The sequence below is a fragment of the Gymnodraco acuticeps genome, unplaced genomic scaffold (genome assembly GCF_902827175.1).
Source record: "Gymnodraco acuticeps unplaced genomic scaffold, fGymAcu1.1, whole genome shotgun sequence".
In the NCBI taxonomy this organism is placed as follows: Eukaryota; Metazoa; Chordata; class Actinopteri; order Perciformes; family Bathydraconidae; genus Gymnodraco; species Gymnodraco acuticeps.
Window position 1 is genome coordinate 194,726 of NW_022989820.1, and position 26,591 is coordinate 221,316.

At 41.0% G+C, this 26,591-nt stretch overlaps 1 protein-coding gene across 2 annotated transcripts; it reads left to right on the forward strand.

Annotated features, from left to right (window-relative positions):
• The first annotated feature begins 608 nt into the window (after positions 1-608).
• Positions 609-26,583, forward strand: LOC117557717 (polycomb protein SCMH1). 2 transcript variants are annotated; one of them, XM_034233678.1, is made up of 17 exons: positions 609-744; positions 1,348-1,481; positions 3,713-3,784; positions 4,051-4,128; positions 4,423-4,493; positions 4,618-4,852; positions 5,487-5,575; positions 6,630-6,876; positions 14,205-14,446; positions 15,073-15,258; positions 16,077-16,203; positions 16,890-17,090; positions 17,788-17,958; positions 22,007-22,129; positions 24,587-24,718; positions 25,521-25,654; positions 25,761-26,583. In XM_034233678.1, exons 3-17 carry the CDS (start codon positions 3,760-3,762, stop codon positions 25,878-25,880), a joined length of 2,181 nt encoding a protein of 726 aa, XP_034089569.1. In that variant the 5' UTR covers positions 609-744; positions 1,348-1,481; positions 3,713-3,759; the 3' UTR covers positions 25,881-26,583. The 2 variants fall into 2 exon arrangements, with proteins under 2 accessions (XP_034089569.1, XP_034089577.1); XM_034233686.1 differs by having other exon boundaries at positions 6,633-6,876.
• Positions 26,584-26,591: the final 8 nt, after the last annotated feature.

A 26,591-nucleotide genomic window follows, 5' to 3' on the forward strand; every position in this document is an offset into this window, starting at 1 on the left:
CATGATGTTTACGTATGTGTTATTTATATAAATCTGTATTCACACACAATCAGTGGCCAAACTGCACTGATTGTTAACTAATTGTAACTATCACAAATACAGTCTGCTAATAAATGAGCACAATTTCAATTGGGCAAATAGTACTGTACATCACAGTGTGCATACTGTGTACATGCATTATATGTTTTGGTACTGCATGTAAGAGATACTAGATCAATTATAATTGGGATAAGATAAGATCATGTATGAATCCCTATAGGGAGATTCAGGTGTCAAAGCAGCAACAGAACTAAGAGTGAAACACAGGAAAGAAAAGAAAATAGTTCATACAAGGATCACGATAATAACAAATAAAGAATGTAGGATGATTTTAAAATTACATTTATTATTATGAATATGTTAAATACATAAACATGTGAATTGGAAGTGCAAGTCTAAAGTAGGTAGCCTACATTAGGGTGCAAGTAATTAAGTGCAGGCTGTTAGAAGTGTTTATTTTTACATAAGGATATTTTATATATTTATAATGTGTTTCATATTGTTATTGTTTCATGGCTGTCTTTCTCCTTCCGCCAGGGGTCGTACTTTAACCCTCTCTCCATCCTCCATCCTGCCCGCCTGTGTGACTGACTGCCCAACGAGAAATGTTGGCAAAACACCCCCTCCTCATCGTGTAGGGAGAGAAAATATGGCGGACAAGCGCTAAATCCACATCAGAAACAAACACACACGTTACAAAGCAAGGTAAACATCCTCGGATACATCGAGCACGTCCTCTTTTAGCCTCGGCTTCAGCATTGCGCCCAGATTTCCACTGGTTAGCCTCTTGTATGCTACTCTGCTCCCTTTCTGCTAATGCTAATATTTATAATCAGGAGCTAACGAGCCACCTAGCATGCTAACGTAGCATCCCGGGCAGTGGGCATGTATCTGTGTTGCAGTGCGTAGCATAGCATGCTGGAAGTGGTGTCTGCACGACTGCACTTTGCATGCATGGTTTGTTTTCATTCATTGTTAATGCTTTATACCTTAAAGTCTATCCTCAGTGCAGTGTTTGTCTCCTGAAATAGCAATTTTCTCACGTAAATGAGCATCTAACCTGAATGCAAATACACCCCAGGAGAGGGCGGTGGGGGTCCCATGTGTTGGCTTTGTGTTTTGAATGGAGCACAACACATTTCTTCCATGTGAGACGCGATGTTTGTGGCTATAAATGGCAACAGCGTCCCGTGTAGATGGCAGAGAAGTGGCACAAGCTGGGTGTTGAGTTGTAAACACTCAGTGGGTCAGCAACAGGAGGGAGGAGTGCCTGCTGCTCTCTAACGCCAGTCCTGTCACTTTACCCAGACGGAAACACGCAGGGACCGGGCCGCTTTCATTTGGACGCCACCCCCCCTTGGCGGAGGAAAAAGGCGCACTTCCATTGAAGAGGAAATCATCCGGGGAGGAGAAACACTGCGAAACGGTTATGAAGTTTTAAGGTAGGCAATGTTTATATGAGCACCAAGTTACTTTGTCAGTTCTCTGTTGCTATGTTGGGCGAATTTCTTTGCGACTTTAATTATAATACTTCTCTGAATAAAGCCGCTGTAAATGTTATTTGGACAAGTGTCGCTATAACGTTACTGTGTGTAACGGGGGTTTTGAACACTTGCATAATTAAGTATAAGAAACTTTAAATGTTCTTGATAATTGGCAGGTTTTGTCGCCAAATATGTGTCGCTATATTTTACATATCAAAGTTATGTTAGTTAGCTTGTTTCTGCCTTATCATAAACGTAAATATAATCTTAGTTGTGGTCTATTTTTGATTTACTTAATGTCAAATAAATGCCACTCTGGTTAAGAGCAACATGTTGTAAGGCTCACTTACTCCTAATGTAACCTTAACCAACTTTACCAACCAGACACAACATCCAGGTCAACAGGTCAGACTGAACAAGTGCTTCAAGTAATAGTATTTCTAGTCCCACAGTCCCACATTAAAAGTCCCTGGGTGGGACTAGAAATACTATTACTTGAAGCACTTGTTCAGTCTGACCTGTTGACCTGGATGTTGTGTCTGGTTGGTAAAGTTGGTTAAGGTTACATTAGGAGTAAGTGAGCCTTACAACATGTTGCTCTTAACCAGTGGTTGATATTTTGCGAGTAAAGCTTTATCTTCTTATAAACCCAAAATTATATTTTTATTTTGAATGAGATTACTACATGGTATAGATTCATATATTATCTTGTAATAGTCCTGTAATACAAATAAAAGCAATTTGAGCTCAGTGATACACACACATGTTTGAGGCAGTTGGTGATATATATATATATATATATATATATATATATATATATATATATATATATATGGTTAATATCGTAGTGATTTAGAGGCTATAGTTTGTGCTGCTGTTTTATTACGAGGTGTTTCCAATATTTGGTCCCCTTCGTAAATATCAATTACTGCCTGAACATGCAGTTAGCACAGCAAGGAGCTTGTATTGCATTTTGATATTTAAGTGAATCCTTAAAGTGTGAAAAAGCTGATTAAATCCAGATGTAGTACATTGTCTACATTGTAGTACATTGTCTCTCGGGTCTCTTTGTTGAACTTGCCTCGGGTTTGCCTCCCATGACGACCTCCTGCCTGGAGAGTAGGCCAGCGAGCTACACAGATAACAGGGGCAGCGCTCTGGTTTCCCTTAGAGATGCAGTACAGTTAACAGTAGGAGCCTAACCTTGGCTCTGAATGCTCCTGAATGTGTGTTGGTGGGATCAAGCCTACAAATAGTTAGATTTTCAAAGTTACTTTCTGATATAACAACAAAACAGACCTTTCATTTTTAAACAAATGTACAGTATAAATGAGATGCCTAGTACCTAATCCCTTTGAGATATACAAATAAAACTAATTATTGACATAAATAAGGGTGGTTAAATCTTCCATTCACTCAAAATAAGCTTTTAACTATAAACGCACAATATATTAAAGCCTGCTGGGTCTCGTATACGTTTTACGATGCCTTCAATTTAAACAGCAACCCCTTTGAGTAGGTTTAAGGTTGAAGAAATACAATCTGCCTGACAGTACTATACATTGAGCTTATTCCAGCTCTTGCCTTTGAAATAAAGTTAAATGAACCAACATACAAGTGGGTAGGGCTGCTCGATTATAGCAAAAATCATAATCTCCATTATTTGGGTCAATAATTGATATCACGATTATTAAAAACGATTATCCATTTACTTTGAAAACATCAATTTATTGAAAAGAAAAATGTGTAGTATGTTTTTAACAGTTGATTACCCTGAACTTTAAGTGTAATTCAATTGAAAAACCAATACAAAAATATATAATCTCTTTTTTTTAAAATAAATAATAATACAAAAATAAATAATAATAATCGTTTTATTTTGATGATGTTGTTTTCATAATCGTTGCAAGCCAAAATTGTAATTGCGATTAAAATACGATGAATTGAGCAGCCCTACAAGTGGGTCTGTGAGGTTTAAGGGATGATGGTCTTTTTAAATGCATACATTTGTGTTATATGATGCTTCCACCTTTAGGGATAAACTATAGTGTGTGAGCTTCTTTTGTTTAAGATGCTGTGTGGACTGTATTTTTACCAGCTTAATCTACAATAAAATGGTCACATAAGCAACTTATTCACTTTATTTAAAGCACTAACATAGTTATTTTTGTGCCTTTTTGTTCCTATAGAGTGGAGGCCACTGTTGTGTTGTGAGCTTGGTCAGTATTGTTGGAGCATGAGGAAACCTGTGCCACAGAAAGGTAAGAATTGATCACACCACGCTCAGTATGATTTGTAACAAACAATATTCATAGAAGCCTGCTTGGGAAGTTAGAAGTAAAGCACATTTCATACAAAACAACCCCTGTGTTTTTACTGTGCAGGCAGATTCATATATTATCTTGTAATAGTCCTGTTATCCCAGTCAGTGTTTGGAGCAGGGACTGGGGCTTGTATTGCAAGGTACTGACTGATGTGAAAATCACCCGTAGTTTAGAGCTTATTCTATCTGTCTCGGCTCCTGTAGCTTTAGAGTGGAAAGATGCCAGAAGGATCAAGCATGCCCGGAGTGGACGGCCCTCCCGGGTGCCCTCACAGTACCAAGGTAAATAACCCACAGCAGCCGGTGATATATGAAGGCACTTTTGAGCAGTTCCAACGGGAAAATAGTGCCAAGGGATTTGCCTCAAACATTTTCATTAATCATCAAGACAAAGTTTGCTTCACATGTGGATAATTCATTTGAAGCCTTGTGTGTCTTTGTTGTTTTGTGATGCAGCTCATTAACATGTAAAATTCAAGTCAAAATGTATAAAAACCTGAACAATTATGCAGCTTATCACGACTGGAAAAACACACATTTACACAACGCTTTCATTGTGATGTTGTTCTTCTACAGGACATTTTAGTTGGGACAAATACCTTAAAGAGACAGGGGCCTCGAGCGCTCCCTCTTCTTGCTTCAGACAGGTGAGCAAGATTTAAATGTGCACTCTCAACTCAAAACTATTTGTTAGCATATCTTCAACTCAGTTATTTCTCCACTGCTGTTAATATGTTGACACTCTCCAACTTGTCTGTCATCACCATCTAGAGCGTCACACCTCCACTAAACGAGTTCAAGGCCGGGATGAAGCTGGAGGCCCAGGACCCCCGAAACACCACGTCCACCTGCATCGCCACAGTGGTGGGCCTGACGGGCTCGCGGCTGCGGCTGCGCCTCGACGGGTCGGACAACAAGAACGACTTCTGGCGCCTCGTGGACTCCTCAGAGATCCAGCCAATCGGCAACTGTGAAAAGAGCGGAGGCATGCTGCAGCCACCGCTTGGTATGGACACAGTGTCTCTTTTTCATTTTAGGTCCACTAGGTGTCAGTGACTAACAGCACCGAAAAGTCAATGTGTCATGTTGTTGACTATAAATAACTTCCTGACACAACGTAGAAAGCCTTTTATCTAGGTCATTTCCATATTAAAAACCCATGGGAAAGGACACAAACACTCTATATACACTCTACACTCCTATATATCTGTAGGGCTGCAACTAATTACTCTTTCATTATTTATTAATCTGCTAATTATTTTCTTGATTAATAATTGAGTCTAGTAAATGTCCAAATGTGCTAAAAACTCATTCGATTTTCAAGTCAATTTAATTTCCTAAGATGTGTTGTTTTGACCGACCAGCAGTCCCAAACTCTAAACATATATTTAATTCACGGTAATACAAAACACAGCATCACCATGTCCACATTTGAGAAGCTGGAACCAGAGTTTTGGCTTGAATAATGACTGAAATAACAAATCAATCAATTATGAAAATGGTTGCAGGTAATTTGTATTCACTTGACAGAGTGATTATTTGTGTTCCAAAGATCTGTCTCTTCAATCTCACCATGTTTATCATATAATATTTAGATTTTAAGATGTTGTACTAATGACAACCTTTGTTCTCCTTTACAGGTTTCCGTCTCAATGCGTCCTCTTGGCCCATGTTCCTTTTGAAAACACTAAATGGAGCTGAGATGGCGCCCTCGCGCATCTTTCACAAGGTACCTGTGCATGGCTCACAATCTCAATACACTCTAAAAACAACTTGCTGTCCCATTTAGTCCTGTCTTAGCTACTCTACATTGGCTTCCTGTAACTTTTAGAATTGATTTTAAGGTGCTTCTCCTCATATACAAAGCTCTAAATGGACAAGGACCCAGCTACATTGCTGACTCTCTAATAAACTACACACCCGCCAGAACACCGCGATCATCAGATGCAGGTCTATTAGAGGTCACCAGAAAGAGTCATAAGAAGATCGGTGATGCAGCCTTTGTAAACTACGCCCCCAAACTGTGGAACATGTTACCCAACAATATTAGGGAAGCCAATACGTTAGGTTTTAAGCTGCCTTTTAAAAATGCCTATCTCTTTACCAAAGCATTTGACTGATTTTACACTATTATACTGCACTATTCTCTATGTTTTATTCCCCATGTTTTTATTTTTAATTATTTTATCCCACTTTATGCTTTGCTCTTGCTGCTTGTTTTCCACTGATTTTATGTCTTATCTTTTACTGATGTAAAGCACTTTGTACTGCAATCCCCTGTATGAAAGCTGCTATACAAATAAAGTTATTATTATTATTATTATATAAAAAGGGGAACACAAGCACCTATGTTGCAAATGTATTATCTTTTCAATTTACACACGGCATCTATTGCACGTCTGTCCGTCCTGGGAGAGGGATCCCTCCTCTGTTGCTCTCCCTGAGGTTTCTCCCATGTTCCCTTTAAACTGTGGGTTTTCTTTGGAAGTTTTTCCTTGTACGATGTGAGGGTCTAAGGACAGAGGGTGTCGTATTGTCATACTGATATTCTGTACACACTGTGAAGTCCACTGAGACAAATGTAACATTTGTGATATTGGGCTATATAAATAAACATTGATTGAAACATTGATTGATTGATGTTTATTCACTTATTCTTAGTTCTCTCTTAACAACAATTTACCAGCATTTAGTAGATTTACCTGCACTTACCTCGTACAAATAAATAAATGCACACATTCCAACTTCATACCTGACCCTGTCGTTCTCTTCGTGTTCCCCAGCAGGAGCCTCCCGCCCCGGAGCAGAACTCCTTCCAGGTGGGCATGAAGCTGGAGGCGGTTGACCGCAAAAATCCCCACTTCATCTGCCCGGCGACAGCTGGTGCGCTGCGTGGTGTGGAGGTGCTGGTCACCTTTGATGGTTGGCGGGGAGCCTTCGATTACTACTGCCGCTACGACTCGAGGGACATCTTCCCCGTGGGCTGGTGCGCCCTCACAGGGGACAACCTGCAGTCGCCTGGAACCAAAGGTCTGTATCTTTCAATAGATGGCTGGATGTTTTGTGACAAAGGGTGTTATATCTCAGCAAAAATAGTTTTCACTGTATTGCTAAGGAGGCTGAAACACACAAAACAGGTGGTTTTGAAGCGTAGGTTGTTAGTTTAGGGAGACTGATCCTTTAAAGCAGGGGTGTCAAACTCAAGGCCCGCAACTTCATTTCATGTGGCCCCACAAGAGCTTGCAAAGAATATAATATGTTTATTATATGGTTACATGCCGCTTTACAGAAGTACATTGCCCATAAACTACATGTCCCACAATGCATCTCAAATTAGACTTTTTTCTGGGAATTTGACTTTTTTGTTCAAAATGTTACTATTTTTTCAAAATGTCACTTATTTATTTATTTATTTTCAGAATTTGGCTTTTCTTTTTAAATCATTTTGTGACATGCACACTGAAGAGACTTGCAATTGTTTTCCCTAGACTTCTGCTTTCAGACTTAGTTAATTATGAAGTTATTACCCTAATAATCCAATGCAGAGGCAATAATGTCATATAATACATTATTTTTGCGTTAACGCGTTAATAACGCGTTAACGCAAAAAAAAATTAACGCCACTAATTATTTTAACGCGATTAACGCATGTGTATTTTTTTTCCTCGGCTGCCCCGTAGTTTCAGAGCGCATCGAGTTTAAAATACCATCTACAAGCTGATGCTGACAGCCCCGCTCCTGCTGCCCGCTTGCAGCAGACCACACTTCCACGCTCACCGGCAGGCACCGACTGGCCATCGGGAGGACCGGGAGGGTGTGTGTATGTGTGGCCCGAGCGAGCGAGAGAGAGACCGTACCAATCGATAACATTTGTTGTTGTTAGCATCTGGTGCTAGCTAGCTGCGCTAACGGATATAAGGAGCTGTTTAAATGAAAACAGAGGAGCGACATTTCGCCGACAACTGCGCCGAGCACTTGACTTTATGCAGGAAGCCAGACAGTGGGACATTGTACGAAAAGTCAGCACACTCAGCACGGATAGTGCGCAACATGATTGCAGCGTCCAGGCAGCTCCCGTTCGAGCATATGCCTTGAGTTGCACATAGCTCCAACGATCCATCACACACACACACACACACACACACACACACACACACACACACACACACACACACACACACACACACACACACACACACACACACACACACACACACACACACACACACACACACACACACCATTTGTATTGTATTATTGTATGAGAGGTTCCAGGTTGAATTGAGGCGAATATTTGTAATGTTCAGAGGTTGTTATGTTTAATATTCATAAGAATATTTGTCATTGTTCAAATGATAATAAACATTAGCATAAAGCATATTTGTCCACTCATATGTTGATAAGAGTATTAAAAACTTGAAAAATATTCCTCTAAGGTACATTTAGAACAGATCAAAAATGTGCGATTAAATATTTGAATCGACTGACAGCCCTAATTATTTTATATATATTACATATTCATATATTATTCTTATATATAAAACTGGCCCTTTGAGTGCAACCATGATGCTAATGTGGCCCGAGTTGAAATTGAGTTTGACACCCCTGCTTTAAAGACACAAACATTCATGGTCCACCTACTCATGGTTTTTACTTGTTGTCCTGATTGGATGTCTTTTTCTTAGGACAGTGAGAGAGTACAAAATGTGCTTGATTGACATGTCCTTGTCTCTCCAGATACAACTTGTACTTTTACTACTCCAATTGGTATGTTAAGATCAGCATTCAAAGAAAAAAAACTACCTTCATAGAAGGGCTGTGCAATTAATCGTATTTTAATCGCGATTACGATTATGGCTTGCGACGATTATGAAAACAGCATAATTGACAAAATACGATTATTTTGCTGGGTGCGCTTTCGCCCCTCCCTAAAAGCCCACTCGGCCACGTAGTAGTGATATGTGTTGTGAGTGTTCAGCGCGAGCAAAGATGTCAGAACAAGAGCAGCAACTCGTTAAAAAGAAGGGTACAACTATTTCCACTATTTGCAAGTACTTTGGCTTTCAGGAGTCCGACGTGGAGCAAAATAAAGTACAGTGCAGGATTTGTTACCAGGTTGTGTTGGCACCACACGCTAACACAACCAATCTCTTTAATCATCTGAAACAACCACAAAGTGCAATACGACCGGGCAGTAATACAACAAAAAGCAGATGCCCGCTCGACTTCATCCACCACATCATCACAGTCATCGATTCAGGACGCATTGTACAGAGCAACGGCCTACGCGACGAGCTCGCAGAGACACAGAGATATTACAGGTGCCATTACATTTCACATCGCTAAAGATATGTGCCCAGTTAGCACTGTTAGCAACCAGGGCTTTAAGCAACTTGTCAACACGTTGGACAAGCGTTACGCGATGCCGTCTCGGTATTATTTCAGCAGGTCTGCGTTGCCTGCGCTATGTGACAAATGCCGTGGGGAAGTTGAGAGAGATGTGGCTTCAGCTGACTACTTTGCTACCACAACAGACCTATGGTCTAGCCCAGGGGTGCCCAACCAGTCGATCGCGAGATGTGTCTAAAAATAGAACAACAATATTCTGTTTTATGTCCTGTAACATAATCTTCCTGTGCCAGAATAATGCACTTGAACCTATCAAAGCTTTGTGATTGGCCGGCGTCACCCCTGTGTCGGGGCGTGGCTGAGGGTCTTCAGTACAGGTGGCAATATTGTCACCTGCCTGCGCTCATCTCTGAAACCAGACCATGTAAACAGGCTGGTGTTTCTAGCGAACAATCTTTAAGAGATGACATGAGCAGCCCTACCAGCATTTGCCATGGTGGCCTAAACATTTTTATTTGGTCTTAAATTGTAGTTCAACATTTATTTCCTGTTACTTCTGGACCATGACGGTTGGCCAGCCTTCAACGTTTAACTGAGTGGAATATGTTGAATATGTTTTACCAAAATGTTGGCTATATGTTAAGGAGTTTTCAGTAGGTTGTGACAGTGCACTGCAACATATTGGATTTAATGTATTTTGGTCTAATTTATTTTTATTTATCATATTAATAATATATGTTTAGTATGGTTTTGGAAGTGTGCTCCAACATATTTGTTGATCTTGTTTATTGGTAAAATATTATTTGTTTTAAAGTTCAATAAATGGTCAATGAATAATCGTCAAAATAATCGTGATATCAATTATTGACCCAAATAATCGTGATTATGATTTTTGCCATAATAGCACAGCCCTACTTCATAGGTTTCACCACCTTTAACATGAGCAGAGATCCAATCACTGTGGTTAACATGAAATACCTTTATCGGTGTGCAGGGAGGACAAATTGTGATACCTCATTATCTAGCTTAGTAGGAGGAGCATTTTATCCCGTTGTCGCCTTCCTGCCTCCTCCTTGTATGGAGCTTTTTTTTTTGGGAAAAGTTTCCACAATCACCACTACTACTTTGGGATAACTATTGTTAGCTATTTGGTTGAGTTGCCTGGTAGCAAAATGCTCTCTGGCACGCAGTGTATATGTGTAAGGCTTTTATTGTGAAGGTAAGAACGGATGGAGTGTAGTTGTGATGGGATAATAAAGATTCTGCTGTATTGGTTCAGACTACAGAGCCTTGTATTGCTGTTTTATTACTTTCATAATTAAGAGCTATTCTCCTTCTTTGTGTGCCATAAATCAAGCCTTTGTTTTCCTGTGAGATTGCAACCCTATGGCAGATAGGTTTGCATATTGTAAGCAAGGCTTACAGGGAACCAATTTAAACGCAGATGGTGTCATTATTCTACAGCCGTTCGATTGTGCAATCAGCATTTACTTCACGATGATAAGGTAAAGCACATTAAGGTGTCTAATGCTACTTTAAAATGAGATTAATTAGTATACGGAGTTGGACACACATATTCCAATAAGTTAGTTTGTAAAACATTATCATATTTCATATATTTATATATGGAATTTGTAATTATCATAGTTAAATTGGCAGATCCATGACCTTTTTAAGTCAACAATATTATTTGTACACTTCCTTTTGATTGCATTCCAGTCAGTGTATTTTCAAAACTCATGCTGATATATTTTAACACCAATTTGTGAAGAAGCACTTTAAAATCACTTTTGGTGCTTATTTTTGGACAACCTTGAGTGGTATTTATTTGATTTGTTGTCCTTCTTTGCTTGTACATTTTTGCCACAATAATGAAGCGCTTTCTTCAATATATTGAGCTGGAGTTCTGCTTCTCATAGTATTTATGGGTTTGTTTGGTGCAGCTGTGTGACAGAAGATCATCATCTGCCTGAAGGCATCATTAGCAACAATTGATCAAGTCATTAACATGAGTTTGCTATTTTTAATTTCGAATGCTCTCTGCCGATATAATTATAACTCTGTTTGCAAACTCTGCTTCCAGTATCTAATAAAATTGTGTCTAGTTTGTAAAAAGTTGCAGTGTGCACACCAGTCGTTTTCCCACTCTCATTCTTTTCTCATTTAGCAAACAAGGACTTTTCTTTTCCCCAGTCAGTGTCTCTTAAAGCAGGAAGTTGCCATGAATAATGTCTCCTCACGAGGAATCAGAGGAAGCAATTTGTCATACAGGAAACATAAAAGGAAGGAGTGGATACAGGGGTTATCAGTCAGAAGGTCAGCTGTACTCCTCAGTTAGAGTTCATAGTATCTAAAGGAGTGGAAAAGGAAGGAGGGATGCAGGACATGCCTTTGTAGCCTTCTGGTGTCTTATGAAGGCCTGGCACCCCCCCAGTTGGCAGAGCCGGGCCCTGACGTGGTTGAAAGGAGCCCGGGTTTCCCTCCACAGGCCTCTCGCTGGCACCCCGGCTAACAGCTTCTGATTAGACACTAGGAGGGAATTTAGTTAAGAGAGGGGACAGAAACCAAGAGAAAAGACAGACGTATGCCGTGAGAGGAGGATTGTTTACATTGTTAGCAGATGGTGGGAGGAGAGAAGAAGAAGAAGAAGAAGAAATAAAAAAAAAGGAGGAGCAAAGGCAGAGGAAGAGTGGGAGAGGAGGACAGGGCAGGAGGAGAGGGTGAATCTGAGGACAGCTGTGCAGACTACCACACACTTTGGACTTTTCCTTTGGGTACGAGAGGTGAGTAAAGATGAATGGAATTACAGAAATGCTGTCGGAGTGATAGATTTGACGCTTTTCAGTAGATATCTTCCTGTAGTGAGAAGCTGGAAACAGTTTGTGAACTCAATGAACTCGGTGCACTCACAGGAGAGAGAGAAAATGGGTTTGCCTCGCGTTTGTTTGGCTGTATTTACAAGCACTGATCAATGAACATGTAACCTCGAGCTGGAACCTTTTAAACACATTAGCTAAGGTTCAACCAATCTGTTTAGGGTCAATCAGGTGTCTTGTTTTTCTCCCTTAGGAAAAGTTGCAGTAGCCCGAGGACTGAGCTTTGCATTGATTGGTGGGCCCGTGTGAGAGTGTGTTTAATAAATAAAGCTCCTCGGGCCAAAGCCTGTGTTAATGTGTGTGGCTGCTCCACTCGTAAATCTGTCCTTGGTCCAGGATGCTTTTTAGGTGTGTGTGTGTGTGTGTGTGTGTGTGTGTGTGTGTGTGTGTGTGTGTGTGTGTGTGTGTGTGTGTGTGTGTGTGTGTGTGTGTGTGTGTGTGTGTGTGTGTGTGTGTGTGTGTGTGTGTGTGTGTGTGTGTGTGTGTGTGTGGGTGGGTGTGGGTGTGGGTGTGTGTGTGTGTGTTGTTTTAATGCACACATTCCTGGAGTTTGTCCAGCTGTGTTGGCTTATTTATTTGGCTATTTTGATGTATTTAAAGCAGGCCCGGCTCTAAATGATTTTTCCATGTGCATGTTCCCTCAGTGGTTAATGTGATTTGTGAAATGTTTCCCATCAAGATAGGGAGCTGTGTGTGTTCATGAGTGGGAGTGTGAGAGATACATCTTAAGACCGTCTCTTAGCTGTCAGCAGCGTACTTCTTTAATAGGGTTTATTCCTCAGGCGCTTAAGGCGTTCACACATTTCTTCTTATTTTCATTCCAGCAGGGGGTTGAAGGTATGCTAGAAAAAAAGATTTTCTTTCTTTCAAACAGATGTTTTCCTTCACCTTTTAGCCTGTGTTCTTTCAGTTTTAGTTTTCTATCTGCCTTGTACTTGTTTTGGTAGTTACATATCACAGTTTATCCAGGTAGTGTGTGTTTGTAAGATTTTTTAAATATAATACTGAACGAATATATGGTTTCCCACCAGATATCCAGCATAGTACTTCTTTACATTTTGTGTTTTCTGTCCATCCAGAGCAATACAACCTAAACTAAATGCATACATAGATACCATTAGAGTGGAAAACATGTTTATTTTCCGTTATGTAGATGTAACCAACCTTTAGTATTGCGAGATAAATGACCATAATTACCCCAAGCAGTGTATCGATGTCTTACCGCAAAACAAAGTATCGCTGTAAGTGTTGCATCTATTATTTCCCCCTCCTTTAACCTGACTCCCATGAAGAGAAATTATATTGCAGAGAATTTCTCAAGAGTCTGACTTCTCTGACCTTATTTATATGCCGAAAAAAGGCCAAATAAACCCTTTGAGTTCACTGGCAGATTAAAATTCAAAGAATGAGCAATCTTCAGGAGCGAAGTGGAGCATGCCCCTCGTGATGTCACCTCTCACCCTCTCCTCTCTCTCTGTGAAGCACTCTCACCGTCTGAGAGGAGTAGCTTTGTGACCTCTTGCTTATAACCACCGAGTAAGGAAATGGTGGACTTACTCTGCTGCTTTAGCTCAGGTTTTGCATTGAACAGTGCTATATTTTGTAATAACTAAATGCTACAGATTATGAAATGAAGTTGTACATGTTTTAGTCTGCATTAGACAGAAGTATTTGTATCCTAGGTGAGTAATGCTAATACCTGATGAGCCACATGCATGGAGAGTGTATAATGTGTGTGTGCATGACACCACTTTCTTCTTGGTTGGCTGCAGCTAAAGTCAGCGGGGACTGTAGCCAACAGCGTAAAGGCTCCATGGATGAGTGAGCAGTCGGGTACATGACTCACACTGCTGTGTGTTGGTGTTAGGAGTTGCCATTCACATCACATAACCACATCATGTAGGTTTTAAATGACTTATTATGTGGAGAATATTATGTTCTGGGATTACAAATGCTTTTAATGTGAAAATAACTACTCACTGTTCAAACATTATTACATTACTGTGCACCCCCTGTGATTAAATGGGTAGCCTGGAGCTGTAGTTGTTAATGTATTATTTCACTGTTAAGCCACAGCTTGTTACTCATCTCCCCTTCTTTCTGTGTATTTGTCCATCTCTGCCCGTGCACTAGTGTTGCCTAAGAGCCTCGGGCCATTGACAGACGGGAGTGTGGAGAGCCCGGCCATGCACCCCCCGCCCACAGTGGGCAGGCCTCCAGGTCAGAGAGGACGAAAGCCAGGCCGCAGGAAAACCAAAGTGACAGCGCTGTGGAGCCAGAAGGGCCCGGCGCTGGGGCCGCAGAGCCTCCAGCCTATCAAAGTCCTGGAGCCCATCAAGATCCCCAAGAAGAGAGGGCCCAAGCCTGGCAGTAAGGTAGGCATGAGGGGGTGAACCATCAGGGACAGACGGTTATCTTTATTGATCATGGCATGGTCAGTTTATCTTGATTTAAAAAACACATTTATTGCATTTAAATAAATGATGTCAATCTAGTCCTGCAGATAGCTTTGGTTTTATATTCTCAGGTTTTGTGGTTTCTGTGCATAAGATTTCCGCCTTTTCCCCGATACACCGAAGTCAAAGCTAGACTTTTTACTTGATTCTGATAGGACCACGTCTGTTCAAAGGGAGGTCTGTGGATTATTGAAATTTGTTTAAGAGATTATAAAACATGGTCATTTTTCAATGTGGTGATCGCATAAATTCCATTCTACTGTATTCAAGTGGAGTGCAGACAGCTCAGGGGCAAAATTGTCAAAATTATGGGACTCAAAACCAACTACTTTATGTATGTATTTGTTTCAACAGAGCTTAATATTGGAGGTAGAATAAAAGGAGTTGAGGGAACCAAAGACTGACTGACGTTTGAAAAGGATTGCTTATTTCTGTGATTATGCTATCTTCTGATGGGTTCAACATGTCTGACCTTGCGTCATTGTGTAGTATCCCAGCATTAAAGTCACCCCACTTGACTCTTTGTCTCTTCTTTTGTTTTTCAGCTGGGCTGGGCGAAGAGAGCAGGCTGGCTGGAAGATGCCATGGCGGGCCCAGGAAGGCCAGTGACGGGCCCCGGGAGAACCAGGGGCCGCCTGCCTGCTAACTGGGCCCAGAGGATCGCTCTGCAGACTCAGGCCGAAGAACCCGTCAAAATCCCAAAGAAAAGAGGGCCCAAGCCTGGCAGCAAGGTACACACACACTGAAACACAGAATATCAAAAAGAGATATTTATTCTTGAAAACACTCATTAGCATTTCAGGAGTTAGCAGGATGTGTTTACCAGTAACAGTTTATTAGTCATTTAAAAGTCTCTTTGGATGTTTTATTATCTACTGCTTTCCTCTTTGTTGTTACCTTACCTTTTTGTTACCTTTTCTACCAATAAGACTAGCGAGCCCCTTTAGGGAATATGTTTCAAAATCCTAAGCACATTTTTAAAAGGGTGGATCAAACTTGTTGGTTGTGTGTTAGATTAAAAAGCATGAAGGCATCTTGTTTGCCACCTTTTTTCCAGTTAAAGCAGATTGAGCTGGTTTCCATTTTAATGGCAACAATATCCATCCATCCATCTTCTCCCGCTTATCCGTGGTCGGGTCGCGGGGGTAGCAGTTCCAGCAGAGAGCCCCAAACTTTGCTTTCCCTGGCCACATCAACCAGCTCTGACTGGGGGATCCCAAGGCGCTCCCAGGCCAGGCAACAATATATTATTACAAAAACAAAGCGGCTGCCCACAACAAATGTTTCATGCTGGCAAAACAGAAAGCCTCACTCATCAGGTTCAAATAATGTACTGAAGACAGATTAATGGTAATACTTGGCAGAGTCATGACTTTCCTTTCGATCTTTCTTTTGTTTACTGACAAAACACCATGTCACATTCACCGGTAGGCCCTTTGTTTTGAAATGATGCTATAAAATGAGCTATTAAAGACATTACACAAATGTACAGATGGTATCGAACCAGCAAAAACCCAAATGTTATATAAATGTGTGTGTTTGTATCCAGAGGAAACCCCGGGTGGTCCCTAATCCGGTCCCCACGTCTCCCACCACCAGCACCCCAGAGCCCGACACCAGCACTGTGCCTCTGGACAACGCCACCATCCCCAACTCTGCACTACAGGCCCCCACAGGTACACAACACCCACACACCTGGACATAGCGCATATTATTATTTATGCCTGGGATGTCCTGGCTGTTTGTAAAGCTGTCACTCACAAATAGCAGTGAGTATATGCAAAAACAAGGTTTAAAATAGACAAAGTGGTCGCTTTATTTATTCAAAGTTGTAGAAGTTGCGAGAAAGTACAGACACAACTACATTTTTTGATTATACAACATGTTTGTCATTTATTAACACAGATGAAAAACTAGAGGGACAACCGTTGCTATGTTACTCTGAACATTCTGTTTCCATAGTAACAAACTGACACTGTCCAACGGTTTACTATGTGAGTGTGATTGTAAAACATCACAAAAAAGCCACATAACTTGTTTCAAAATGTTTAACCACAGACAATGTAGAGTTGTTTCCACCACAGAATAACGTCTTATGAATAATAAAATAATTAATAGGAATAATAATAATAATACATTTCATTTATATAGCACACTTTAAAAACAACGTCATCTCAAGGTGCTTCACAATGCTATGAGGAGAAAATATAAAGTTATCCAAGGAGCATATTGAATAAAATATGGTAATATAAAAAAGGCATAAAAGGTTAGAACAAAAAATAAAAATAAAGGACAGTCGTTAAAATGCGTCGTGGAACAAGTCACATACCTTCGTCATTGACTCTTCTGCTTCCCTCCACAGTTTGTGTGTACCTTAACAAGTACGGCAAAGCGGGCCCCCATCTGGACCCGCGGCGTATCCAGCAGCTCCCGGATCACTTTGGGCCGGGCCGGGCCTCCTCGGTCCTCCAGCAGTGTGTTCAGGCCTGCGTGGACTCGGCCCACAACCAGGGCACCGTCTTCTCCTGCCTCAAGTCTGGGCACGGGGGGGAAGTCATTTCAGGTGGGGATCAAACTCTCAATTTAATAAAGAATATCATTTTTCTCTCTCACTCTCCTGCTTCTAGAAATAGTCCCTATGAAAAAGCATTTTAAAAGGCCTAATTGTTTACTTTTTTAAATTGCGGTTATCCCATCTTTGTTTAATTACCTGAAGTTAGTCAAATATCCCCCACCTAAATACAACCAGAGCATATGGAGCATTTTGTTCCGTTGTCATTGTTTGTTGAGGTCTGAAAGAAATGTGTTTAAAGCTCACACTCACATCAGCAAACATGTTTCTTTTAACAATTTGTTTCATGTCAAATAAAACGTTTTCAGCATTTTCTTTCAGTTAGTTGAAGTCAAATGTCCTTGTTAAGTTAATCAAATGTAGTCATAGTCACAGTTAACAACATCCTGTTTAGCTTTTGTTGACTTAAGTTAAGTAAGTAGCAAAGACGCAACAAAACGTTTGCATTAAAAAAACTAAATAATATCTCATCTCATATTTGTTCAAATGTGTTTTGTTTTTCTATCAGCACTTAAGCCTGTTGATATAGTCTCAGTTTGTATTTACTGATGCCGGTGCTGTCTCATCATTGCCTTGCTTCATTCTTGTAACAAAAGGTCATGAACATATGTAGTCATAGTTCTTGTTAACTAAATGAATACTGCTGTACATTTGATTGAACATCATCTGATCCTCTTTCCCTGTGCAGCTTACTTTGAGAAGAAGCAGCACACCCTGACCCTTCCCACGGTCAGCAGCGTCACCTACGTCCTCCGCTTCCTGGAGAAACTCTGCCACAACCTGCACTGCGACGCTCTGTTTGGCAGCCAGCCTGTGGCCAGAGGAGGCCTGCACTACGACACACACACACACACCGCCGGTCAGTGCACTGCTCTCTCGTCGTGACTTTACACACACATCATTTCATTTACAGCAGCTTAGTTGAGAATGTTGTCGTCATTTATGGAAACAGATCAGATACCTGGAGTAACAGTTTTATTATGCTGGAAAGATCACATTTTCCAGATTGTCACATTGATCACATGTTCCATATTGTTCAAGTTGACAAGAATATAAGAATAAAACTGTTGTAGACAAAATATATATTCTTCTCTAAAAAACGTTGAGGCACCCTAAGTGTTTGTAAGTTCTTAAAAAACACAAACTCCATGGGGAGTTGTTGGCAGTAACCTTCTAAGACACAAATCTTGTAAATACTTGAGGGAGAGGCACCATGTGACCCCCCCCCCCCCCCCCTGCGTGTCTGCACAGTATGTTCTACACTGCTCTACAAAAGGCACAACGTGTCTGCCATGCCTATAATTTAGATAAGATAAATAAGACATAAAGTACATCTGTTTGGCTACCAGTTATTTTACAAGTGTGCTCACAAAGAGGTTCTTTATTGGAGTAGAGAAAACGAGGTTGCAATTAATATGCTGTTCATTGCCACAGTGTGAGAAAAAGTTTTTAGAGAGTACTTGTCCATGGACAAGTGAGTTTGGCAATTTACTTGTCCGAATACATTTTTCACTTGTCCAGAATGGACAAAAATTGGGGCCACTGGAATCTTCTTCTTCACCATCGTATTTGACATTTTCCCACGGTTTTTACGACACCGCTAACGTAAGTGAGCGGTAAGATTTTACTGCATCACACGTAGGGTTGGGTATCGTTTGGATTTTAACGATTCCGGTTCTGCTTTTCGATTATTTTCGGTTCTCGATTCCGGTTCTTTGAGAGGGTAAAAATAAGTCAAACTGGGAGAAAAATATATTTATGAAAATATTAAGTCAAATCTGTATTCCTATTTACAAATCACTTAATACTGTTTAATTTCTTACAGTTATTGAATACAATTATATAAAAATAATCTCTGCATTGTTTAGTTAGTTCTAAGTGGTGCAGTTTGAGAATGTACAATTGGCCCAGTCTCCTCTGATGTTACACTGCAACCTGCCTGTGAGACAGAGTCCAACCACACATGTCCAACACATAGGCCTAATAATAATAATAATAATAATACATTAGATTTATAGCCTATAGGCCTAGCGCTTTTCTACAACTCAAAGACGCTTGCACATGTCCTGCAATACACATGCTGCAGCTGCCCAGCTGCTCACTGTTTGTAAAAGTAAATACATAGTATTTTCATTTCAATAATGTACTTTCTATACCCTGCTTCATAAACAATACTGACATCCCTGTGCTCCTCCGAGTCTGGGGGTCCGGGGATGTGAGGACAGCGCGAGGACACAGACAGGGAGGCTGCTTTACTTCATAAAGGAAATGGCGGTCAATATTAACAACACAGGAGCTAAAACCATGGATGTATAATAAGAACTGGATACAGCGTGGGAGGCGGGGCCTCATTCATTCCTATGAGAGTTGCTCATTAGCGCATGATGATAAAATGGGCCAACTTTTGAGAGAGCAAAACGTCACAGATTACCCGGGATGCCTGAGCAAGCAACTTTAACCAAAATGCTCGTTCACATCAAGCACGTCAATTTGCGTACACGTAACAGCACCGTGCGTTCATGACAGCATGGTAATGATTTGTTATTATGATGGATTTGATATTGACGAGGCGGCAGTTAGCAGCTAGCGGCTAGCTAGTCATTATGCTAATGTGCACATCAATCGTTATCCATGGGTAAAGATAAACGCAACTCACATCGGTTCCTCATACAGCATCTCTGTAAACTACGTGTATTCACTGAATTTCACTCTGCCTTTAACGGCTCGTTGTAGCTCCAATAGCTCCAGCCCCACCCTCCCTGTGAGCACAGTGTGCTCTGATTGGTCGGGACACGTAACATGAACGTGCCGGGCGGCGCGGTCCCGTGGGTTAGATGCGCGTTCATAATGCAGAGGGAAATAACTCTCAGAATAACATTATTAGCACATTATTACAACTTGAGGAACGAATGTTTTTAATAAGGGCTATACAAGTGTTCATACTGGGTAGTTTATTTAGTTTAAAAAAAATTATCCAACGATTTACAGACCACTCTTTCCCCATGTAAGTCAATGGGAAAAAGTGTTTCCGGGCCTGGCAACCAAACGGAAGTGTAGTACCGCCGTTTGGCCAGCGCGAATATTTTCATCTGAGTCCGGCGCACTTCCTGGGGGCTTGGCTAAAACGCTTAATAACCTTCATTACGTGTTAGAGAAAGAACATAAGAAAGTTTGACAAAGATGAGGCTGTTAAATGGGCAGCGGATCCGCTGTGTGTAGAAAGAGAGAGAGAGAGACGCTGAGCTGCAGCGATCAGCTGAAACGGAGCATAGAGAGAGCTGCAGTCCGCGGGCCTCGGCCTCGCCTCCTGTCCTCACAACTCTTATTAATCCCGGTACCGGACAATTGTTATTTGTTCCTACTCGGAACCGAGTTTTGCTTCCCAACCCTGCCACTGTGCTACACTTCCCGCCCCGCCCCGCGGCAAGATGCATTTCCTTACGGCCCGTCCACACAGCGGCGTGCGTTGACGCTTGCCGGCGGGCGTGTCTGACACTCGACCAACAACCAATCACATGAATCTCCCGCCCCTGACACACAAGCAGCGGTTTGATTGGCTAGAGCTTATACTGGCATATGATTCGATAGGCTGACGCTTCTGCCGAGGCGTCAAAAGTTGAACATTGCTAAACTTTTCCAGCGAGCCACGCCAGCAACGCTCCGCGTCGCTTCCCACGATGCAGTTCGGCTAAAAGTGACGTCACCCCATTCAAAGTGAATGGGCAGAAGCTTTGGAAGCTTCAACGCACGCCGCTGTGTGGACAGGCCGTTAGGAATCGACAAGCAGAACCAAAACTAACACTTCTAAACGAACAATGGCGGACACGTACAATTTGCGAATGAGTTCTGCCTTTTGTAATCTGAATGTATCAATAATTTGTCAATAAATCAGGCCGAAAAATGTCACTTGTCCGCCGGACAAGTCAATTGAAAGATCTACTGTCCGATATTGTAAATAACACGTCCCGGACGGTGGGACGTGTACTTTTTCGCACACTGTGCCATAATGCTTGTTTGTAATACATTCTGTAGTACTAGTGTGGTCATGTTGAGGGTTAAACTGTAACAGTGTGTCTTCTTGCTGATGTGTATTTGTCATCTATGTAATTCATGAACAATGCTTGAACATGTTAAGGCCCTGACACACCGAGCCGATTTCGGCTGTCGATAGATGTCTGGCCGTCGATGAGCGCCCTGCTGCCCTACTCAGATTGGTGTGTCCTGCACCGTCGTGTCTTTTCGGCCGTGCCGACACCTTCCGCTCCCGATTCAACATGTTGAATCCGGAGGCTGTCGGCAAAATAAATCACTCTGATTGGCTGTTCAGCTTAGCGAATCAGTGCATGAGAAGCGAAACGGAAGTGAAGAAGGCACACACTGACGGCTATTATTTTTCATTGTCCAGTACCGCACTAAACATGTTTTCGATTATAAGTCGTTATGTGAAACAGTCCGTGATGGACGAGAGTGAAAATGGAACGCACGCTATTTGTTGTTTGTATATATCACGCAGTCTGTCTTCCGGTTGTCTCTTTTGAATGACGAATACACACTACCGCCACCTGCTGGTAAGGAGAGTTATTGCCACTCACGCTTGCGCAGTGCGTACGTGCTTCTTGGCCGTCGGCTGAAGTCTTTACGGTGTGTTCCAGTGCGACTGTTTGGCTAAGACGCAGAGACGCGAGACGACACAACAGTCGGGTCCGTCGGGACGTGTTCTTTGATGTCAGTTTGGTGTGTCAGGGCCTTTACATGTCAAAGTATTCATTGACTAAATTCCCTCTTGTTCCATATTTCTGTACCAAAAATAGAAACATTTGTGTTTTTTACACTGCCATCATATCATATGAAATGTGGTCCACCTTTGTCCTTTCTAAATGTTTCACACATGGCTCTCTCTTCTTTAGAGAGGAGGAGTTTTGGGGACAGCCTAACGACGGGCCCGGGTCGAGGCACTAAGCGCTTCCTCCAGGACTGCAACAGCCCTCTTCCTCAGAAACTGCCTAAAACCCCCCGACACTCCACTGATGGTATGTCACTTTTTTATTGTTATGCATTTTCCTTAATATCCACCCTGGGCCTCATTCCTGCCACACAGAGCTACTGAAAGATACTTGCATATCTGGACTAGGGTTGCAAAATTCCGGAAATCTTCAAAGATGGAAACTTTCCACGGGAATTAACTGGGAATTTTCTAAATTGAGGGTTGGCTCTTCGTAGGGAACTTAAATATAGTTGGGGAAAGTATATTTGAGCATAAATTGTTTAAAATGTTTAAATTGCAAATATCACATACAAATGTATTCATCTAGTACAGTGTTTCTCAAGCTTTTTCATACCAAGGACCACTTAACCAATAAAAAAAACACTCGCAGACCACCTAACTCCCCAAATATCCAAAAACACATAGTTTTTCTAGAACAGATTACAAATCGCCTGAAAATTGTACAAGCAAGTGGCAACATGTGTGACGAAGGTGTTGCGCTGGGCCATATCATGCAATCGAAAGTGAAACTTAAGCTCGCTCGCGGAGATATTCCCGCGAGAGTGCGGAAAACTTAAATGTATTTATTTATTTCAAATATGGAATATTTCCAAAATTCCCCAGCTTAACTTCCCATGGAAATGTACCGGAAATGTTCCGCCCCTTTGCAAGACAAAAAACGATGTTTCTGCCACACAGTTGTAGTTATTGCTCACCCCTAATAAGAAAGAAACACTGCATTATCACTTTTAATGATCGTCTTTAATTCCACTATTAGAACAGTAATGCATTATTTCACCTTTATATTAGATGATGAGCTGTAGTGCACCACAACATTGGCTCTGTGCCCAGATTTGACTCCTTGCTAGTCATGTTGTCTTGTTTACAAAGAAAAATGCTTTTGTATCATTTCTTTCCTATGTTGTTTATTTGTGAGTAAAAAAAAGGAAGTTTGCTTAAAGCTCTCGCCGGCTGTGTATACTGTTTGCTTCTTTAATCAGTTGCTATAAAGTCTAATGCTGCACCGCCTTTTATGTGGGACTTTTACTTCTAATAATCGACTGCTCCGAGTTGTCTAGTAAAGCCTTATGTAATCATATAAAAGGCGGCAGTAAATCAGAAGAAGCTTTTGGCTCAGGAGCGAGTCGTGTTACGTTCTGGGCCGGAGGTTAATCATTTCATCTTCTTCCGATTTCCTTAGATTTTAATTAAGTTAATGGAACATTAAAAGAGATTTATGTAAAAGAGTTCCCTTAAAAGGCATACTCAACATACTCAAATCAATGTTATACTTCCCTACAGTTCCAGGCATTTCTCTGTGATCGATATCATGAGAATAAGGCCCATTGTAGCTTTTAAATCACTGTGTTGTTAGATTTTATTATTTTGTGTCCGCGCCAGCATAATGTGTCCGCCCTGTCCCATCCCTGACATGATATCTCAAAAAGGTCTTAAGGGATTTTGTCCCTTGAGTCTAATTAGACTAAGTGATGAACAAATGTTATTCTGATGTTCAAAGGTCGAGTCAAATGTGAACTCAAAAAATAACTCTAATTATGCCAAAATCTCACACAAATGTCTAATGGGAGACAATTAAATTATGACATTTTATTTCCCGAAGGTCACTATGATACAATCATCATTTTCAACATAGAGGTTATTATGTCTAAGTGTACATGTACATCTTGAAACTGTTTCGATTGTACATTTCTTCTTCTGCTGCAGCCAAGTTGATTATTTGTGTGAAAAACCCACTTTTAGGAATGTTAGCTTTTCTGGATGGACAGACACACATATTTGAAGCATTGTCCACCGTCACGGCAACAGCTATGATGTTCTTCAAGCTTTATTAGCCAAGCATGTGAACACATTTGGACCCAGAGGTACTTTTGTAGTCCACCCTTGTTCACTTCCTCTCCCTGGACGACAAGCAGGACATTGAGCTGCTGTTCAATGGTTGTTCTGATATAGAGCTCCGAGAGAGAGTTGTTTTGTACGTCTGCAAAAATAATAATAATAAAGTAGAGACAGGATGTTCCTCGATGGAAATGTTTTTCTTTTTTTTTATGGTTTTGCACAATTTGAAAATAGATATAACAAATGATAAACATTGCAGGAAGAGGCAAAATACCCGGCTACTTAAATAATGTTAAAAATCACAATTTGATATAGAACTCAAGATCAATGTTCAAACAATTGCTTAAATGTAATAAAAAGGCAAATTTAAGAACAAACACACTATACTAAAACTTCAAATAAGTAACACACATGTAAAAAAGAAAAGAAAGGAAAGTCATACACCTTCAGCAAAAAATCTACTTTATTCCTTTTAATAACGTCTTAATATAAAGGTTTTAGTAATCTGGACACACTGATGTAAACTGCAACTTCAGAGGTCTGGTGTTTTAGGCTGGTGGCCCCTTTTGTTATGATAGTGCCCCGTTTTAACGTTTAAACCTTTATGTGTTCATTTGATCTCACTGTGACTCTTCTGTGTCCCCAGGTGAGTCCTTCATGGAGAACAGCGTTGGATCATCAGAGCACTTAAAGGAGAGCCCTCTCTCTCCAAACTCCACGGTACAAACGCCTGGCCTGCGGTCTCCCTCCAAGCTGCTGCTTCACAACAACTCTACAGGTAGGAAGAGAGACGCCTATTCAGGAGCAATAGTCGCTGTGGAACACCATTTGAGTTCTTAAGTGCAGCGGTTGTATCGCTCCTGAATGGTACGACCACACCAAACATAGTCCTGGTATTTACAACAAAAAAGCAGGGGACTTGAAAGATGAGTTTGAAGGCTGTCAGACACCAAATACATACAAACATAATGAAATATTCAAAGGATTTCACAACGCTAGTTAACCCAGCAACACTTGCAAACGATTGCGAGGTAAACTGTTGAAATATGGCAGCCATGCTACAAAGTAATTGACAGCATTGTGCTCATATTGAATTCGTCAACATTGCACTTTGCCGGATGACGACACTCCATTTTATGGTGGATTCCTCTACTTGGCTCCTCTGCTGCGTCGCTGGACAGACCCTATAGAAATGAAACGGGGGGCTGCGTATATGCACCCTGTCTAAAAATCCTAAAATCAGACTGAACTGTAAGTAGGCTTTAACCAATACAGTTTTTGAGGCTGATAATACTGCACTTGAACATTTGTGTCTCATCTTCATAGGAGGTGACTAATAGTAATAACATTTTGTTGCTGCAAGAGTTGTATCTTTACAAGATGAATTACACTTTTGGATTATAAGCTTGCAGAGCAGCTAGAATTACTTGTATTACTATATTTTTAGATAAGTGAGATTAGTGAGTAACAGTGGATTTTTCAGTTTATATACCATTCTGTGCCATGTGGAGTTGGCATTTACAGTTCAGGCCATTCATTTTGATAATAGTCATTTTCAGTTTGCTCTTTTGTACTTTCAGGCTCAGGCAGTTTTCGGGAGAGCCCCAGGCCGAGCGGTCAGGACCCCAACCTGTGGACCGTGGAGGAAGTGATGCAGTACATCAGAGAGATCGACCCAGTGCTGGCACCACATGCTGACCTCTTCAGAAAACATGTATGTATTCTCTCATAACTTAAAAAAAACCTATATATTTAGTTTTAGTTTTATTATACCAGTCATTCTCTTTGTGAAATAATGAAAATGCCCCCCTCTGCTGCAGGAGATTGACGGCAAAGCGCTCCTGTTGCTCCGCAGCGACATGATGATGAAGTACATGGGCTTAAAGCTCGGCCCCTCTCTAAAACTCCTCTTCCACATCGACAAACTCAAACGGGGTTGAGGCGGTCAGCTGACCAGCTCCCAAAGGACTGAATCATCCTGTTCTAGGATCAGTATATCATGCACTTCCTATACTGACCATTTACATGTAGCAAGCTTCATCACACACACAACCATATCTGGTATTACAAACCCTGTACTAACCTCATCCAATGAGGAATGTTTATTTTGTGTAGCACAATCCAGCCCTAAGGCAGCATGGGATACGTAGAATCACACACTTGTCCGCCATCTGTTTCACATTTCAGTTCAACTTGAAAAGTCCTCTGTGGCCATGTTAACTGTACAAGTTTTTTGGGCCATTTTCTATAATGTTACATTTTATTCTGAACATTTCATATTTTGTACTTCATGGATTTATCAACTTTAATTGTTGCCTTTTTCAACGGTTTGTGTCAGAAATGATAAAAGGAAGACAAGAAAAAACGATATTCATCCCAATAGTTGGGAATGCTTATGGTTAACTCCTCAATTTGAGGAACAATTTTGCAACCAATGCTATAGAAGTAAAAAAAAAAACACTATTCTGAAAATACTGCCATGAAGAAAGCTGTTTATTAATTCTTATTCTGGATGTTGTTTACGATGCCTTGTCTTGTCTTTGTTATTTGTACTTTTTTAATTTTTATACTATATTATTAGAGTTCCTACATGGAGAGCCCTATCATGCTTAACATTGTTCAATAAATATATAATAATTCAAATCTTGGTT